Below are 18192 nucleotides of genomic sequence, written 5' to 3'. Positions count from 1 at the left end.
CCTGCCTCTTATTTGCTGTGGGACTTCAGGACAGTCACTTGGCTGATCTGACTAGGAGGGTCATCAGCTCTCATGGAATCTGATGGGCTGGTTCTTTGCAGTATTTTTAAAAGCTGTTTTCAGAGTACAGCCTGTCATGTGCTGTTTGCTTGGCTCCTTTTTTTTTTTTTGCTTGTCATTGGGCTTATCAAAGAAGTCTGGCTCTTTACTTAGAACCTTAGGGTCCCTGTTCCCATGAAGCTTCTTTGTGGCCCTGCTCCCGGGCAAGCTAAGTCAGAGTTGTTATTCCCAGGAAGGAAATTGGATCCCAAAGAAGAGTGACTGAATTGACCAAGGTCACACCTGGAGTTAGAAGCAGGGCCAAAGTGAGGAATGGCTAAAAGGGAGATGGGGGGGGGCGGTCTCAAGGACAGGGTGGCCACCCCTTCACATAACTGTCATATGCTTTTGGGGACCCCCTCCCTTGAGAGAGCCCCATGGCAGCCCCCAGACATCACAAAAGCTTTGAGTTTAAAGGTACCTCCTTAGTCAGTCATTAAGTCCTGTCCAGCTCTTTGTGACCCTGAATGGGGTTTTCTTGGGAAGAGTAGGGGCAGCTAGATGGCTCAGTGGATAGAGCAAGTTAGAAGGTCCTAGGCTCAAATCCGGCCTCAGACACTTCCTAGCTGTGTGACCCTGAGCAAATCTCTTAACCCCCATTGCCTAGCCTGTACCACTCTTTTGCCTTGGAACAGATACTTACTAACAATTCTAAGACAGAAGATAAGGATGGTTTTGTGCTTTTTTTTTTTTTAGAGAACAAGATACTAGAGTGGTTTGCCATTGCCTCCTCCATTGGTTTAGGCAGAGTTTAAGTGACTTGCCCAGGGTCACACAGGTAGTGCCTGTCAGAGGTTATATTTGAAATCTGGTCTTTCTGACTCTATCTATCCACTGAGATACGTCGCTGCCTTCGGAACTTTAGAGAACATCTAATCCAAACTCCCCATTTTGTTCACCCTGCTCCAAAACTGCCAGTTGCCAGCAACTTATTTCAGCTAGATAGAACTCAGACTTCTCAATTTGGTCTCTAAGACCAATTGGGTTAGTTAGTCAGTTGACAAACATGTATCAGATGCTTGTTCTATGTCAGGCAAAGCGCTAAACACTGGAAATACATAGAAAGTTTTTCCATTGGTCTATGTTTCCCCTGACTTAACATAACAGCTCCTGCCTTGTGCCTTCTTAGGTTCCGCCTTTCAGTCTCCTTAACTTCCTTCCTTCACCTTAAAAGTGTTCCATCCTCCTCAGATTTTCCTTGAGCTCTTTGTCTCAATTCTCCTTTGTCCCTATCCCTCCCTCATCTATATTTTACTTAGTTGTGTTACACACTCTTCTGAGCTCTCCTGTAGAAAGTAAGCCTCCTGAGGCCAGGGCTGGGTCCTTTTTTAACTCTGTGTCTCTGTGGTTTGTTGTTCACCTTGTTTTGTAGAAGCATCTGACTCTCTGTGACCCCATTTGGTTTTCTTTCCTTCCTCCTTCCTTCCTTCCTCCCCTCCCTCCCTCCTTTCCTCCCCTCCCTCCCTCCCTTCCTTCCTTCCTTCTTTCCTTCCTTCCTTCCTTCTTCCTTCCTTCCTTCCTTCTTTCCTTCCTTCCTTCCTTCCTTTCCTTCCTTCCTTCCTTCCTTCCTTCCTTCCTTCCTTCCTTCCTTCCTTCCTTCCTTCCTTTCTTTCTTTCTTTCTTTTCTTTCTTTCTTTCTTTCTTTCTTTCTTTCTTTCTTTCTTTCTTTCTTTCTTTCTTTCTTTCTTTCTTTCTTTCTTTCTTTCTTTCTTTCTTTTCTTTCTTTCTTTCTTTCTTTCTTTCTTTCTTTCTTTCTTCTTCTTTCTTTTTGTTTTTTCCAGGGTACTTGATTTATTTTTTTTTTACCAATTCCATGTAATAAATTTCCACATAAGTTTTCTGAAGTTATGATCCAAATTGTCTCCCTCCCTTTTTCTCTACCCCCTGTCACAGCTGGCAAGCTATTCAGTCTGGGTTAAACATATATTATCATGCAAACATGTTTCTATATTATTCATTTTTGTAAGTGAATAATCTTATAAAACCAAAATTCCCAAACCATACACCCAAATAAACAAGTGAAAAAATGGTAAGTTTCATCTGCATCTCTACTCTGGCAGTTCTTTCCCTGGAGGTGGAGAGCATTCTTTGTCTTACATCCCTTGGAATTGTCCTGGATCATTGTACTGCTGATAGTAGCCAAGTCTGTCGTATTCGGTCATGCCCACAATATTGCTGTTACTGTATACAGTGTTCTCCTGGATCTGCTTGTTTCACTCTGCATCAGTTCAACACCAGGGTCTTCCAGCTCTTTCTGAAATCCTCCTGCTCATCATTCCTTATAGCAAAATAATATTCCATCATAGCATACCATAATTTCTTCCTCCATTCCCCAGTTGATGTTCCCTTTAGTTTCCAATTCTTTGCCACCACAAGCAGGTCCTTTCCCATTTTTCCATTTGGATTTTCTTGCCAAAGATACTGGAGTGGTTTTTTCATTTTCTTCTCCAGCTCATTTGACAGATGAGGAAACTGAGGCAGACAGGGTGAAATGACTTGCCCAGGGATATATAGCTAGGAAGTGTCTAAGGCCAGATTTGACCTCAGGAAGATGAGCTTGTATCTCTATCGTTGTGCTTAATAACTGTTTTTTAATTGACTAGCCTAGAAAGGTACTGAGGCGTGAGGAGACCGGATGACTTGCCCAAAAGAGGTGTGGCTGATGAATCACCGGGTTAGTGGTAGGCCTCTACCTGCCTCTCCTCTAGTCAGCTGGAAGAGGCTTCCCTAAGAGTTGGAGGAGGGGGAGCCTGGACAAGGGAGACAGAGAACACTAACTAGATGGCAGACCTGGGTGTGAATGGCAGACCTGTCATTTGTATCTGGGGAAACCCCTGGCAATTCATTCCGTCCTCGGACTCTCAGTATCCCTCCATCTGTAAAATGAGGGAGGTGGGCTAGATGGCCTTCCCAGGACCCTTCCACGGCCTAAACCTAGGGTCCTGGGTGTTTGGAACCCCAGGGGGTATGTGGTACTTGCACTAGGCTCTCGTCTTCGTTCTTCCTTCTCTGCCAGAGCCAGGGCCTCCCCCCGGCATCCATTAGGCCTGTTGGTGGTGGTTGTCAATCAAAGGTCTTGTTTTCCTTTGAATTCATGCCAGCTTCTCCCAAGATTATCTCTCTCTTCCCAGTGAATAGGGCAGGATTTCCTGGAAGGAGGAGGATTTAGGAAGCCATTTACAAGGAAGAAGGGAGAGAGTTGAGAAGCGAGCCACAAATATAGAACAAGGCTAGGAAGATGGCTCAGAGGGAGGTTAAACGGGAAGAAGCAAGGAATAAGGAGGAAGGGAAGGGCATGGATAAAGGCCCAAAGACTAAAGGAGGAAAGGAAGGCAGAATGGGATGCCAGCCTGAAACATTATTCAGGTAACAAAGCACTTATTAAATCCTTAAAAGGTGCCACACAGTGTGCCCAAACAGCCCCTGCCCACAAGGAGCTTACCACCTAATGGGGGAAACAATCTGTTTATAAAATACATAATCCCAGTGTATAATCTATACCATTTTACCTCCCATTCAGGAGTGGCGGAGGAGGAGAGGGGAGGAGAGAGGGAACATGAATTGTCAAATGCCAGAAAACAATTATTAAAAATGGTGTCGATGTGCAAAACAAAAAAATATATTTTAGAAGCACATATATACTTCAAGAACAGGGTTTGAAGGCTCAGTAAGCTCTGGGCCTCTAAGGGTACCTGTCTGCCTAATTAATATAAACTCCCAGGGTATTTTCCAGGCTGTTTCCTCCTTAGAGAGAGGTTGCTATGGCTGTTGGTTAAGATTGAGTTGGGTAGAACTGAACAGTTCTCCCTCTCCCTCTCTGTCTCTGTCTCTCTCTCTCTCTGTCTCTCCCTCTCCCTGTCTCTCTCTCTCTTTCTCTCTCCTTCTCTCTCTCTCTTTCTCTCCATCTCTCTCTCTCTGTTTCTCTCCCTCTCTCTCTCTGTCTCTCTCTCTCTGTCTCTCTCTCTCTCTCTGTCTCTCTCCCTCTCTCTGTCTCTCTCTCTCTGTCTCTCTCACTCTCTGTCTCTCTCCCTCTCTCTGTCTCTCTCTCTCTGTCTCTCTCTGTCTCTCTCACTCTCTGTCTCTCTCCCTCTCTCTGTCTCTCTCTCTCTGTCTCCTCTCTCTCTGTCTCTCTCTCTGTCTCTGTCTCTCTCTCCCTCTCTGTCTCTGTCTCTGTCTCTGTCTCTCTCTCTCTCTCTCTCTCTCTCTGTCTCTCTGTCTCTCTCTGTCTCTCTGTCTCTCTCTCTCTCTCTCTCTCTGTATCTCTGTCACTGTCTATCCCCCCACCCCATCCGTAATTTTTGCCCAGGTAACAATAGTGATAAAAACAATGATGATTATAACTAGTATTCATAAAGTGAGTCCAAGATACACAAATATGCAGAGTTTATATGTTATCTCATTTGATCCTCATATCAACCTGTGAAGTAGTTGTTACCTATATTTTTATTTTACAGAGACAGTAGGTGGCTCAGTGGATAGAGAGTTAGGCTTTGGTCAGGAGCTCCTGGTTCAACTGTGGCCCCAGACACTTCCCAGCAAGTCATTTAACCCCCAATACCTAGCCCTTCCCACTCTTCTGTCCTAGAACCAATATGGATTCCAAGATAGAAGGTAAGGCTTTTAAAATATAGATTCTTATTTTGCAAATGAGGAAACTGAGGCAGGGAGAGGTTAAGTGACTTGCGTAGGGTCACAAAGCAAGTAAGTATCTGAGGTAGGGTTTGAATTCAGGTCTTCCTGACTCTTAGCCCAGCACTCTAGGCACACCAGATGAGGATTTACTAAGCTGTGCCCCAGGTCCTCTAGCCACTGTTCCCCTCTCTCCCCCTTCCCCTCTTCCTATCCTTCCAAAAGGTATTGATCAGATAAGGGCAAAGAAAGGGATATGACTTGGGGCCTTCCTGAGGGGCTTCAGCAGCACTGCTGCCCCTTCCCCCACATTTTCGGGGACTTGAAATCAAGTTCTTGGTTGAAACCTTGCTTGGTGCCTGGCGGTGGTGCCTTTGGGTTCTCAGAGGCCAGCCAGGTGCAGCCTAAGCCCTGACAAGGCTTACCAGGAGGAAAAGCCGCCAGTACAGACCCAGTGACCGCAGTGGCAACCCCTGGGAAAGGCCCATTGCCAGGTGTGGTGCAGGCAGATGAAGCGTTTGGGCCAGGGCAGCTCCGTCACTGATCTTTGCCATCGGAAAGTGCCCACACATGACAAGTACCCGATGGAGGATGGGGAGGGGGCTTCAGGGAAAGGAGCGAGTACCTGCTTTGCCTGGTGACCCTGGGGCCATCTCAGGCTGATTGTCCGGATGGTATTTGGGGGTCCTTAGCTTTAGTAGAGCACCCACTTCTTTCTCCCCCACTGGCTGTCCCTTCCTGGCACTTACAAGTAACCTTAACCTATCTGGGGCCTCAGTTTCCTTATCTGTAAAATGAGGAGATTAGATTAGGTGATGGCTGAGCTCCTCCCAGCTCTCCATCTGGGATCCTCTATGACCCAGTTTGAATCCTAGCCCTCCAATGTCCCTTAGAGGACCTCTAGCAAGTGACAGCCCCATTAGGACCTCAGTTTCCTCTTCTGAAAATTAAGGAAGTTGGACTAGATGGCCTCTGAGGTTTCTTTTCACTTTGGTCTGCATGACCTTGGGCAAGTCACATCTATGAGCCTAACATTCCTCATCGACTCCGAAGCCCTTTCATGCTCCCAGATCCTTGGTCCTCTCATCTCTCGGAGTCAAAGCACAGCTAAAAGGTGCCGCTATCGCTGGGAGAGGAGCAGAGCTCAATGCTGCTCGGGGAGGGGGGAGCGGAAGCAGCTGTCAGTTTCCTGGGGAGCCCCAGGGGTCTCCGTCTGGAGCCGGGGCCATTTACCCTTTGTCCCCCTGGACTTCACCTCTAGGAGCTAGAACTCGTGGAGGATGTCTGGAGAGGGGAAGCCCAGGACCTTCTCACGCAGATCGCCCAATTGCAGGAGGAGAACAAGCAGCTGATGACTAACCTGTCCCATAAGGACCTTAGTTTCACCGAGGAAGACTTCCAGAAGCAGGAAGGTAAGAGGCGCCAAGAAGAAGACGTACATGTGTGTGTGTGTGTGTGTGTGTGTGTGTGTGCGCATGTGCACGCACCTGAAGGAGGTTTCTCCCAATAGAATGGAAGCTCCTGGAGGGCAGGGATGGCGTCACTTTTGTCTCTCTTTCACCAGCCCCTCAGAAAGTTCTTGGCACACAGTATATGCTTCTGAAATAAATACTTCCTGAATTGAATCATTGCTCATCAGAATAATAACACTAGATACCATTTCTATAGCACCTTACAGTATACAGGGCACTTGCCTCATTTGCTGGTAATACAGATATTATTATCTCCATTTTACAGATGAGAAAACAGAGGCTCAAAGAAGTGGCAGAATGAACCCAGGCTCACCTTAGCTAGTAACTTCCTGAACTGGGGGACAACAGCGAGTGGTGTGGATTTAGGACTGGAAGGGAGCTTAGAGAGCATCTAGTCCAACCCTTCATTTTACAGATGAGGAAACTGAGGCCTCCAAGAGGGGAAATAATTTGCCCAAAGTCACACAGAAAAGAGGTGGCAGAATTTTTCATTTGAACCTGTGTCCTAGCAATCTAAATATGAGTCTAATGCTCTTTCTGTTACGCCATTGGTTTTCTCTCATTTTCCCACATCCTCATAGTACCCTCAGGATCATTTCAGACCCTACCCCCCCATCTGATCAAAACAACCTCCAGAGCCCTCAGAAGACACTAGTTCAACTGTGGAAACTTGTGGGAGCAGAAGATTTAATTGGGTGCATAAATAAAGAAACTGAGGCATAGAGAGATCTCTTGGCCAAAGCCACAGAGCCAGTTGGTGTCAAGCCTGGGCTCCAAACCTGAGTCATTTAAATACTGAGTAAAGATATGGCAGATTTCTTGTTAGGTCAACTATTATGGGGATTTGGGAGCTGTTGAACCTCAGACCAAGATTTCTCCTCTTCCTCCTTCTCTTCTTCTTCTTCTTCTTCTTCTTCTTCTTCTTTCTTCTTTCTCTTTTCTCCTTCCTTCTTTCTTCTCTTTTTTTAAAATCCTTTACCTCTGTCTTAGTATCAACTCTTTTTTTTTTTGACCCTTACCTTCCATCTTAGAATCAATCCTGGGTATTTGTTCCAAGGAAGAAGAGTGGTAAGGACTAGGCAATGGGGGTCAAGTGACTTGTCCAGGGTCACACAACTAGGAAGTGTCTGAGGTCAGATTTGAAATCAGGTCTTCAACTCCAGACCTGGCAGTCTATCCACTGTGCTCTCTAACTGCCAGAAAGATTCATTCTTTCCAGCCTGGGCTAGGGGCACATAGAAGAGCCTCCCTGCCATGCCCTTCCTATCCACCCCCACCTCTGAGCACTTCGTGGAAGGCACCGACAAGGGTCTTTGGTGAGCTGGGGTAAGTCTTATCAATGATTATGCTGGGATAATCCTGTAGGAGAAAGCCCAGTGACTCAAAGGCCCATGGGAGATAATTCTGTATCCTGAAGGGCCCTTAGGAGGCTGGGGCTTAGCACCATTAAAATGACTGGAGCACTAAAAGCCTCAGAGAGAGTCAGAGGAAGAGAACAGGTTCCACATTGTTATCTCTATTGGCATGCTTACCGGTGTAAGGCACAAATCCCCCTGCCACACCTCCATGAAAGATAACGGGCACAGACCTCATGCCCAAGGAACTGCCAACTTAAACAGCCCAGCCAAGCAGGCCAGCTGGACGGGATGCCTAGCACGCACTGACATGCCATCATGCAAGTCCTAGAGAAGCTGGGACCAGCTGAGAGCCTGCTCGCTCCTTCCCATTCCATGGAGGGTGTGGGGGCTCCCAGGAGGGACCAGCTAGGCTGGGCCAAAGCAAAAAGTGTATCAGGGTTGACTTGCATCATCCAAACCAAGCTCTGTGTCTGGGCATTCCCTCAGCTTGTGGCAATGTTAAATTCTCCCTCTCACTAAGTGCTAACAGACCTTCCCCAGCTCTCTTTCTCTCTTTCTCTCTCCCTCTTTCTCCCTCCCTCCCTCTCTCTCTCCCTCTCTCTCTCCCCCTCCTTTCTCTCTCCCTCTCTCTCCCCCTCTCCCCCTCCTTTCTCTCTCCCTCTCTCTCCCCCTCTCCCTCTCTCTCTCCCCCCTCTCCCTTTTCCCTCTCTCTCCCCCTCTCCCCCTCTTTTCTCTCTCCCTCTCTCTCCCCTCTCCCTCTCTCTCCCCCTCTCCCTCTCCCCCTCCTTCTCTCTCCCTCTCTCTCTCCCCCCTTCTCTCTTCCTTTTTCCCTCTCTCTCCCCCTCGTCCCCTCCTCTCTCTCTCCCCCTCTCGCTCTCCCCCTCCCTCTCTCTCCATCCCTCTTTCTCCCTCCTTCTCTCTCTCTCTCTCTCTCTCTCTCTCCCTCTCTCTCTCTCTCTCTCTCTCTCTCTCTCTCTCTCTCTCTCTCTCCCTTTCTCCCTGTCTCTCTCTCTCTGCAGCTTATCCTTCTTTTCCTTTCCATGCCAAATGTAGAACATTTTAAATTACTTTTACTTGAAGTCCTTATGGATGGACCTCAAAGAAAGCCTGTTTATTATTTGTAAAGATATTTTATTTTAACAATTTCATGTAATAACAATTTGCCACTTAAGTTTTCAGAAATTACATAATCCAAATTGTCTCCTCCTCCCCCTTCTCTCTCTGCCCCTTCACGGAGCTGGCAAGCAATTCAATCTGGCTTATCCATGTTTTATTGCAAAACCCATTTCCATATTGTTCATTTTTGTAAGAGAATAATCTATAAAACCAAGATCCCAAAATAAAAGAACAAATAAACTAAAGTGAAAAGTCATTTGCTTTGATCTGCATTCTGACTCCCACAGTCATTCTCTGGAGGTGGACTGCATTCTTCATCTTAAGTCCTTCAGAATTGTCCTGGATCTTTTCTTGAGAGTAGCTAAGTTTATCACAGTTAATCATCCCATGGTATTGTTGTTACTGTGTACCATGTTCTCTTGGTTCTGCTCATTTCACTCTGCATCAGTTCATGCAGTCTTTGCAATTTTTCTGAAATCATCCTGTTCATGATTCCTTACAGCACAATAGTATTTGTTCAGCCATTTCCAGTTGATGGACATCCTTTCAATTTCCAATTCTTTGTCACCACAAAGAATTATAAGTAGGTTCTTTCCCTTTTTTGTTGATTCAAAGAAAATTTTATATTTAATAAATAACAACAAGAAATTACTCTCCTTCCCTAAATTTAAACTCATTACTATTTATCGGTTACCTATTAGTAAACATTTATTCAGTATCTACCATCTACCAGGCAAGCAATTAATAAATAACAAGAAAATACTCTCCTTCTCCAAATTTAAACCTATTACTATTTATCGGTTACCTATTAGTAAATATTTATTCAGTATCTATCTACCATCTACCAGGCAAGCATTAGGTGGAGTCAGGAAGATTCATCTTCGTGAGCTCAGAGTTGGCCTCAGATATGGCCTTAGCTATGTGACCTTGGGCAAGTCACTTAGCCCTGTTTGCCTCAATTTCCTCATCTGTAAAATGATCTGGAGGTCTCCCTCTAGCTGTGCGACTCTGAGCAAGTCACTTGAACCTATTGGCCTCAGTTTCCTCATCTGTAAAATGAGCTGGAGAACCAGTTCTTTGCCAAGAAAACCCCAAATGGAGTCATGAAGATTGGACAATTGATCAACATGTTACAGGAACTGGGCCAAATTCTGGGTATACAAACAGAAAGACAGTTCCTGCCCTTAAAAAGGTTACAGTCCTAACGGGGAAGAAAACCCTAAAAGGTGATCATGAAAAGGGCTCAGTATGTCTGTTAGGCCCTAGAAGGATAGAATTTGGATTTGTGATTTCATTAGTAATGGGAATTCCCAATTGGAATTCCCAACCAATCCAGGTCAGCCCCTTCTCTGCAGTTTATAATCTTAGGGAGCTGCCTATATCAGTGGTGTCAAACTCAAATAGAAACTGTAAACGGGGGCACATATTGACTGAGAAAACCACATATGAACATTATCTATGTTCTATTATATTTTTATTTTGCTAAATATTTCCACATTACATTTGAACCTGGTTTGGGTTACACTCTACAATGTGGCTTACCTCTGATGTCGATCATCGAGAGGCTAAGTCATGCTGCTGGGATGTGTCCGAGGGCTGACTTGGACCAAGATCTGCCTAGCATGAAAGCTAAGACTAAGGCCCCAGGCCACCAGGTTCTAGTCACAGCTAGACTAACAGCTAGGGCAGCCCATTCTGCTTTGGGACAGCCCTTCCTCGTGTCTCCTTTAGCCCCAACCGCAGTGCTTCCTTTATAAAGATTAAGAAAAAAATGTACATATTCTATGAAAGCCTTTGCACTAAGAGGAAAGAGAAACCCATCAGCCTTTTTTAATGGCCAATTCCCTAAACACTCCTGCCCTCCTGTCTTCTGATCAGCCCAAGAAGGATCGACCTTGACAAGATTAGAATGATGCTCAAGGGAAGGAAGACGTTTTTGATTTCTTCACTTAATAAGCATTTCTTGAGATCACCTTTAATAACTGAAAAGGAGAATCCCCAGGTTATAGTCAAAGACAGATTGAATGATTTTCAGAAAATGATTCTCTGAGATGTGCCAAAAGCTTGGTGATATTCTTTTTATTTTTTTTAAACCCTTGCCTTCTGCTATTGTATCAGTTATAAAACAGAAGAGTGGCAAAGGCTAGGCAGTTGAGGTAAGTGACTTGCCCAGGGTCACACAGCTAGGAAATATCTGAGGTCAGATTTGAACCCAGGAACTCCCATCTCTGGGCCTGGCTCTCCATCCATTGAGCCACTCACACTGCTATTCTTTTTGAGAAAGCAAATTGTTCATTTAACTGTCACTAAATTGAACCTTTGCCCAATTGTGACTGTAGATTCTTGTCAAGAGAGCCGTGAATTGTAACTCTTAAAATTTCTTGGTTAAAAGGCGATTTTTAGAACTGTGGGGTGGCCCTGTCTCTTTGATGCTTCTCTCCTCCAACCCCAAAGCAGAAATGCTTAGATTGGAATGAGCCAAATTAATTTTTAAATAATGCTTCTGGCAAACGTGTGCACAGATGCTCATTGTGAGGGATAGAAGAGAAAAAGGAAACATGGTCCTCGCTCTGGGGGAGCATCTACTCTGGGAGGGGAGGGAAGACAGATGATCAGGCCATAGTAACTGTAGGAGATGGTATGATACTGTCTGTAGGGGCTTTAGGAATTCAGAGGAGACCCAGATTGTGGCGGGGACCAATCAGGAGAAAGTTTCGTGGAAACGGGGTGACTTGGAAGATGGGTGGTACTCCAGAAGGAAAGGGGGATTATTTTTGGTGGAGGTGACAGTCCTCGCCTATGGACTGGGACTATGCTGGGACACAAGTCTGGAGGCTTTCAGGGCTGTTCTATATATTAAAGTTTAATCTGGAAGCCAGCTGCTTAGAGCCCTCTTCTCTCCCTTCTAATTTATTGTTGGGTTGTTGTCCAGTCGTGTTTGACTCTTCTTCATGACCTCAAATGGAGTTTTCTTGCCAAAGATACTGGAGTGGTGGCCATTTCCTTCTTTAGGTCATTTTCCAGATGAGGAAACTGAGGTAAACAGAGTGAAATGACTTGCCCAGGGTCACACAACTAGGACGCATCTGAAGCTGGATTCAAAATATAGGTCTTCCTGACTCCAGGCCCAGTACTTTATCCACTTCCCCAACTAGCTGCCTTCTGCCTTTTTTAGCGCATCCCCAACGTGTAGCTCTCTCTAGAATAAATGAAAGACAAAACTAGAAGGATTCCTAAAGACCATCTAATCCAACCCTTTATTTCCCTAATGGAGAAAAACTGAGGTACCAGAAGAGGAAATTGCATAGCCAATGAGTGGATGAACCAGAAAGCTATCCCAGGACCCCTAAATCTCAATCCACGATACTTTCTGTCCCATTGCTTAGTGGAAAGAGGGCTAGCTTTGAAGTGAGAGGACCTGTGTTCTAATCTCAGCTCAGCTACTTGCTGCCTATGTAAAATTAGGCAAGTTGCTCACTCTGTGGCCTCAGTTTTCTTCTCTGTAAAATGAGGGTGTTGGATAGATGAGTTCTTGGGTCCCTCCCCAGCCCTGGATCTGTGATCTAGATGTCTGACATTCTTGTCTCCAAGGGGAGACACTCCCAGCTCTCCCTACCTGGAAGATAAACTCATGCCCAGTGTCCCCCAGAGAAAGCTCTACCCTCCCAGGGAAGGAGAGAAGAGTTCTACCAAAGCCCTGGGCGGCTTCGCTTGATGAGCCGATAGCCCAGGCACCGGACTAAGCGGCATCCTGGTGTGGTAGCCTCAGAGCCCAGAAGACTTGGGTTTCAGTGTCGCCTTGGATGCTGGAGGGGAAATCACCCAACTCGGCAGTGCTTCCTTGCATCTCAAGTGGGGGCCGGCCTTGGAAAAGGAAACTTCCTCATCAGAGAGATTTTTAGACCAAAGAAATCACCGACCCAGTCCCTAACCCTTTAGGGAGTCAGTTGCCTTCTGAAGTCACCTTCAACTGGTTGTATTCCCTGGAAGCCCCGCAGCTGACCTCTTGGGGGTGATCGGACAGGTCCCAAGATCATCGTCGTGACACGTAACCTAAGGGAGCTGGATGTGGCAGCAACGACCCCCAGATACTGCCTCCACCCCTTCTGAGCCAGAATCTTGCTACGATCCCCCAGCAAACAAAGAGCATCCAGCAAGCTGCTGAGATAGAGGAATTGTCCCTGGGTGCAGTGTTCTACAGGCCAGCTCCTACAGAGAGCAGGCAGCCTGGCTCGGCTAGTTCTGAAGGCTCTCCATCTAGCAGCCACTCTCGAGTGGCAATACCCAAGCAGATGCCATGCATGCCTTCCCAGGTTATTTTTATTTTGCATGGCAGACTACGAGAACACAACAAGGACAAAAACAACCTCCCCCTCCCCCTCCCCAACTCTCTCTCTGTCTCTGTCTCTGTCTCTGTCTCTGTCTCTCTCTCCCTCTCTGTCTCTCTCTCTGTCTCTCTCTGTCTCTCTCTCTCTCTCTCTCTCCCTCTCTGTCTCTCTCTCCTCTCCCTCTCTGTCTCTCTCTCTCTCTCTCTCTGTCTCTCTCTCCTCTCTCTCTCTCTCTCTCTCTCTCTCTCTCTCTCTCTCTCTCTCCCTCTCTCTCTCTCCTTCTCTCTCTCTCCTCTCCTTCTCTCTCTCTCTTCTCTCTCTCTCCCTCTCTCTCTCTATCTCTCCTTCTCTCTCTCTCTCTCTCTCTGTCTCTCTCCTCTCTCCTCTCCTTCTCTCTCTCTCTCCCTTCTCTCTCTCTCTCCTCTCCTTCTCTCTCTCTTTCTCTCTCTCTCCCCTTCTCTCTCTCTCTCTCTCCTTCTCTCTCTCTCTCTGTCTCTTTCTCTCTCTCTCTCCTTCTCTCTCTCTCTCCTTCTCTCTCTCTCTCTCTGTCTCTTTCTCTCTCTCTCCTTCTCTCTCTCTCTCTCTCTCTCTCTCTCTCTCCCTCTCTCTCTCTCTCTGTCTCTTTCTCTCTCTCTCTCCTTCTCTCTCTCTCTCTCCCTCTCTCTCTCTCTCTCTGTCTCTTCTCTCTCTCTCCTCTCTCTCTCTCTCTCTCTCTCTCCTCTCTCTCTCTCTCTCTCTCTCTCTCTCTCTCTCTCTCTCTCTCTCTCTCTCTCTCTCTCTCTCTCTCTCTCTCTCTCTCTCTCCCCCTCCCTCCCTCCCTCCTTCCCTTCCTTCCTCCCTTTCTCCCCTCTTTATAGGAACAGACAGGCAGACAGATGGGTACCCTGGCCATAGACAACAAAGTGCCTGTATCAATTTGGGGTGATCCAGGACAGAGGCAGTGAGAGCTACATGGATGGAAAAAGACATCAAGGGGTGAAAATGTCTGGCATTTCTGTGCAGGTGGCTGGGCCAGGTCCAAGGAGACAGACTCTGGACACAGGCCTGGTGTCAAATGATAATGTGCTCCTGGAATGTTGGGCTTGGCAGAGGGAACCCTGTGTGCTTTGGGCCTTTGAGGTTAGCCAGGGATGGGGGAGAGCCAAGGATCCAGAGACCCAGAGCAGGGTTCCAGAGGAGCAGAATGAGCTGCCAGGTGGTGGGTGCTTTGGAGTCATTCTCTAAACTTTTCAGAATAAAATAAATATACTTCAGAAAGCCATTACCACCCCCTGGGTCAGAATTGAGCTGGTTGTCAGGATGGCAAGTGGACCAAAAGCACTGGCTGGTAGGAGCTAGATTAGGGCCCAGAGAGATGATTGGATCCTTAGGGACAGTCTGGCGTGGTGGAAAGGAGCATTGTACCTGAAGTCTGCAGAGACCTGGGTGAGAATCCTGCCTCTGACTTGGGATTTTCCCTGTGGGATCATGAGGAAATCACTTCATGTCTCTGAACCCGAGTTTCCTTGGGTATAAAATGGGGTTAATAATATCTGTAGTACTTATGGCACAGGCTCAAATGAGATAATATCTTTAAAAGTAATCTCACAGCAGGCAGCTGGGTGGCTTAGTGGATTGAGGCCAGGCCTAGAGATGGATGTCCTGGGTTCAAATCTGGTCTCAGCTACTTCCTGGCTGTGTGACCCTGGGCAAGTCACTTAACACTCATTGCCCTTACTGCTCTTCTGCCTTGGAACCAGTATTGATTCCAAGATGGAAGGTGAGGGTTATTATAAATAAATAAAATAAAGTATCTCACAAAGTCTAATGCACTGTATGAATGTCAGCCACCATGATCACAATCATCATTTTTATGGATTATATCTATAGCATCATTTCTATCTATAGAATATAGACATCTATATCATTATTTTATATATAGGTGATTTAAAGGAGAAAGGACTCACTGGGTCAAAATCACTTGCAATTCAGCACACATTATTAAGCACTTACTGTATGCAAAGTGTGGTGCTAGGTAGTGGCAATAATTTTTAAGAGTTTATTTAAGTGGGGCAGCTAAGTGGCTCTGTGGATTGAGAACTAGGCCTGAAGACAGGAGGTTCTGGGTTCAAGCCTAGCCTCAGACACATCCTAACTGTGTGACCTTGAGCAAGTCCACTTAACCCCAATTGCTTAACTCGTATTGCTCTTTTGCCTTAGAATCTATTCTAAAATGAAAGGTAAGGGTTAAAAAAAAATGCAATATATTGGGCCAGCAAGGTGGTTCAGCAGATAGAGACCCAGGTCTAGAGACAGGAAGTCCTGGATTCAGATACTTCCTAGCTGTGTGACCCTGGGTAAATCATTTAACCCCAATTTCCTAGCCCTTACCACACTTGTGCTTCAGAATTGGTACTATTGTTTCTAAGCCAGAAGGTAAGCGTTATCTAACATATGGACTCTACCCCCTTGTGGCAAGTTTCTAGACTAGCCAAGAGGACCTTAAACAAGTCACTGAGCCTCACTTTTTATTTTACCCAAAGGAATCCCTACCCAGCCCAGGCTGAGGTTGTAGTGGGGACCAAGAAATGGGTGATAAGCCATCAGCAGGTATTTATTTATCTCTCAGTTATGTCTCAGGCTCTGAGAATACAAAGACAAAATGGAAACTAATCCTCAACCTCAAAAATCTTACATGGGTGGGGGGAGTGCCTTTGCATATAAATAATTGTAAGATGTATAAGAAGTCAATATAAAATGCTTTGGAGGGGGCAGCTGGGTAGCTCAGTGGATTGAGAACCAGGCCTAGAGATGGGAGGTCCTGAGTTCAAATCTGTCCTCAGACACTTCACAGATGTGTGACCCTGGACAAGTCACTTCACCCCCATTGCCTAGCCCTTACTGCTCTTCTGCCTTGGTACCAATATATAGTATTGATTCCAAAACGGAAGGTAAAAGTTAAAAAAAAATGCTTTGGAAGGAATACTAGCAGCTAGGGGGGCTTCAGGCAGAAAATAGTGCTTCACACACACACACACACACACATACACACACACACACACACACACATACACATGCCCACCCCATTGAGAATAGAAATACCTTTCAATCAACAAGGAAATAGGAGGGAAAGAGGAGAAGGGAGAGGGGGAGAACAGAAGAACCTGAGCTTAAGGGAGAGATTAGTCTGAAGCAAGACAAACTCTTTAATTAAGGGGGTACAAAAATATGTGTCATGGCACCTTTTGAGGAGGTAAAGCATAGGAAATCCGAAAGGGTAGCCACCAGTTGGGTGAATGAGTCATGGCAAATGATTGTGATGGAACACTGTTGTGCTATAAGAAATGATGAAAGGATGGTTTCAGAGAAACCTATGAAGACTTATATGAAGTGATGCAAAGTGAAGTGAGCAGAACCAGGAGAACAGTTTATACAAAGACAGCTTTATAAATACAGTCTGCTATGAAAGAATTAGGAAATCTGATCAGAGTAATGATCAGCCAGGATTCCCTCCCACCCTATTCTGATAGAGATGAAGGATTAAGAGTTTGGAATGAGACATGGTTTTTGGACATAGACTTGTGTGGAAGTTTGTTTTGTTTGACTATAAATATTTTATTCTTGATTCGATGGGAGGGCAAGGTAAGAGGAATGAAGGCAGATTTTTGCTGATTATAAAACCCATATATATAAATTTTTTAAAAGAAAGCTTTGAATGAAACTAAGAATTCTAAGAGATGTAAAAGTTAAAATTAAATCTCAATAATAAAAGTATTATATTTTAAGAGATTTATTAATGATCATTAGAAATCAAGGAATAAAGAAGATACAAAATAAAGACCACATGCCCATGGCCGATCAGTCAGTTCAAACACCAGCCTTGCCACCACCAAGCTTGGGACAGGAAGTAAAAAGGCGGACCCTTCATGTCCTTGCCTAATATCTCCTGTCTACAGGAAGTACGTAACAACAGGAAGTCAGTGGGTTCCTGGGAAATGTAGTTCTTTTTTAGGGTAACAGATTTTCAGTTATACAGAGGTGAAGAAGGAGGTCTTTTCAGCCATGTGCAGAGGCCTGGAAAGGTGGAAACAAATAAGCTTGTTTGGCCAAATTGTAGTGTATAAAGGAGAATGATGTTTCTAGAAAGGAAGGCTGGACTCAAGTGAGATTCACATTTGTGGATTGATCTGTTATTATTATCCTAACTACCAAAGCAAGGTAGGAGAGAGCTGTGGTTCAGTTAAAGGTATATAGGATTGGAAGTGAGGAGCCCAGAATTCTGGTCCCAACCCCGTCACCATCTGACATTGGGTGAGCTGCTTTACCTTCTCCTTGTCTCCTTTTCTTCTTCCGTAAAATGAGAGGGATAGATGATGCCTAAGTCTCCTCATAGTTTAAATGTCATAATTCATTACAACAGAAAACTTATTGCACCCTTATTCTTTTCAAGTTCCTGTACTGTCATTCTCTGAATAATAGTTTTCATTCACTTTGTGGTTGTCCAGCTATTTCAGTCACGTCCTATTCATCATGACCCCTTTTGGGGTCTTCTTGGCAAAGATACTGGAATTATTTGCCATTTCCTTCTCCAGCTCATTTGACAGATGAGGAAACTGAGGCAGACAGGGTTAAGTGATTTGCCCAGGGTCACAGAGCTAATAAATGAAGGCAGAAGGCTTCATTTTTCCATCTCCATTTCATGTTGTTTTATCACCACAACTCTGTATGAGAAAGAGAGGAAATGGATTATTTTTTCCTATTTCATAGATAAAGAAACTGAGGCTTAGAAAGGATTTGCCTCAACTGTTGAACCCACTAATAAAAGCTCATTTCAACAGTGCTTCAAGGTTTAACAAAGCATTTCATTCACAACAACCCTCCTAGGTAGATCATGAGAGTATTTTTATTCACATTTAACATATGATAAATCCATTCATTTTAACTCAAGAAACATATATTAAATACCTTCTGTTTGCAAGGCACAGTGCTCGGTACTGAAATTTTCTTCCTTGGGGGCAGGAGTGATACTGGCGGATGAGTCAAGTCCAGACCTGTCATTCCAGTAGTTGGAGGAACTCCCAGACTGGAAACTCCCTCCACTAATGCAATTTGCAAGTAGTCTGTACTTATATCTTTAGAGAGTTGCCTTTGGCACTGGTCCTTTGAAAGGCTTGCCCAAAGTCACATAGCTGTCAGTGCCAAAGGGACTAG

General features: G+C 45.3%; 1 protein-coding gene across 6 annotated transcripts in view; it reads left to right on the top strand.

Moving 5' to 3' along the window:
• The window catches only part of RILPL1 (Rab interacting lysosomal protein like 1), a 63129-nt gene that overhangs the window by 1700 nt on the left and 43237 nt on the right, over nt 1–18192 (top strand). For all 6 annotated transcript variants that reach the window (XM_056821878.1, XM_056821876.1, XM_056821877.1 and 3 more), the window contains exon 2: nt 5990–6140. In XM_056821878.1, the coding sequence (XP_056677856.1) occupies nt 5990–6140 (151 nt within the window). The remainder of the gene's footprint in view (nt 1–5989; nt 6141–18192) is intronic.

This window comes from Monodelphis domestica, chromosome 3, assembly GCF_027887165.1.
Source record: "Monodelphis domestica isolate mMonDom1 chromosome 3, mMonDom1.pri, whole genome shotgun sequence".
Taxonomy (NCBI): Eukaryota; Metazoa; Chordata; class Mammalia; order Didelphimorphia; family Didelphidae; genus Monodelphis; species Monodelphis domestica.
This window is presented reverse-complemented; position numbering and strand designations above follow the sequence as displayed.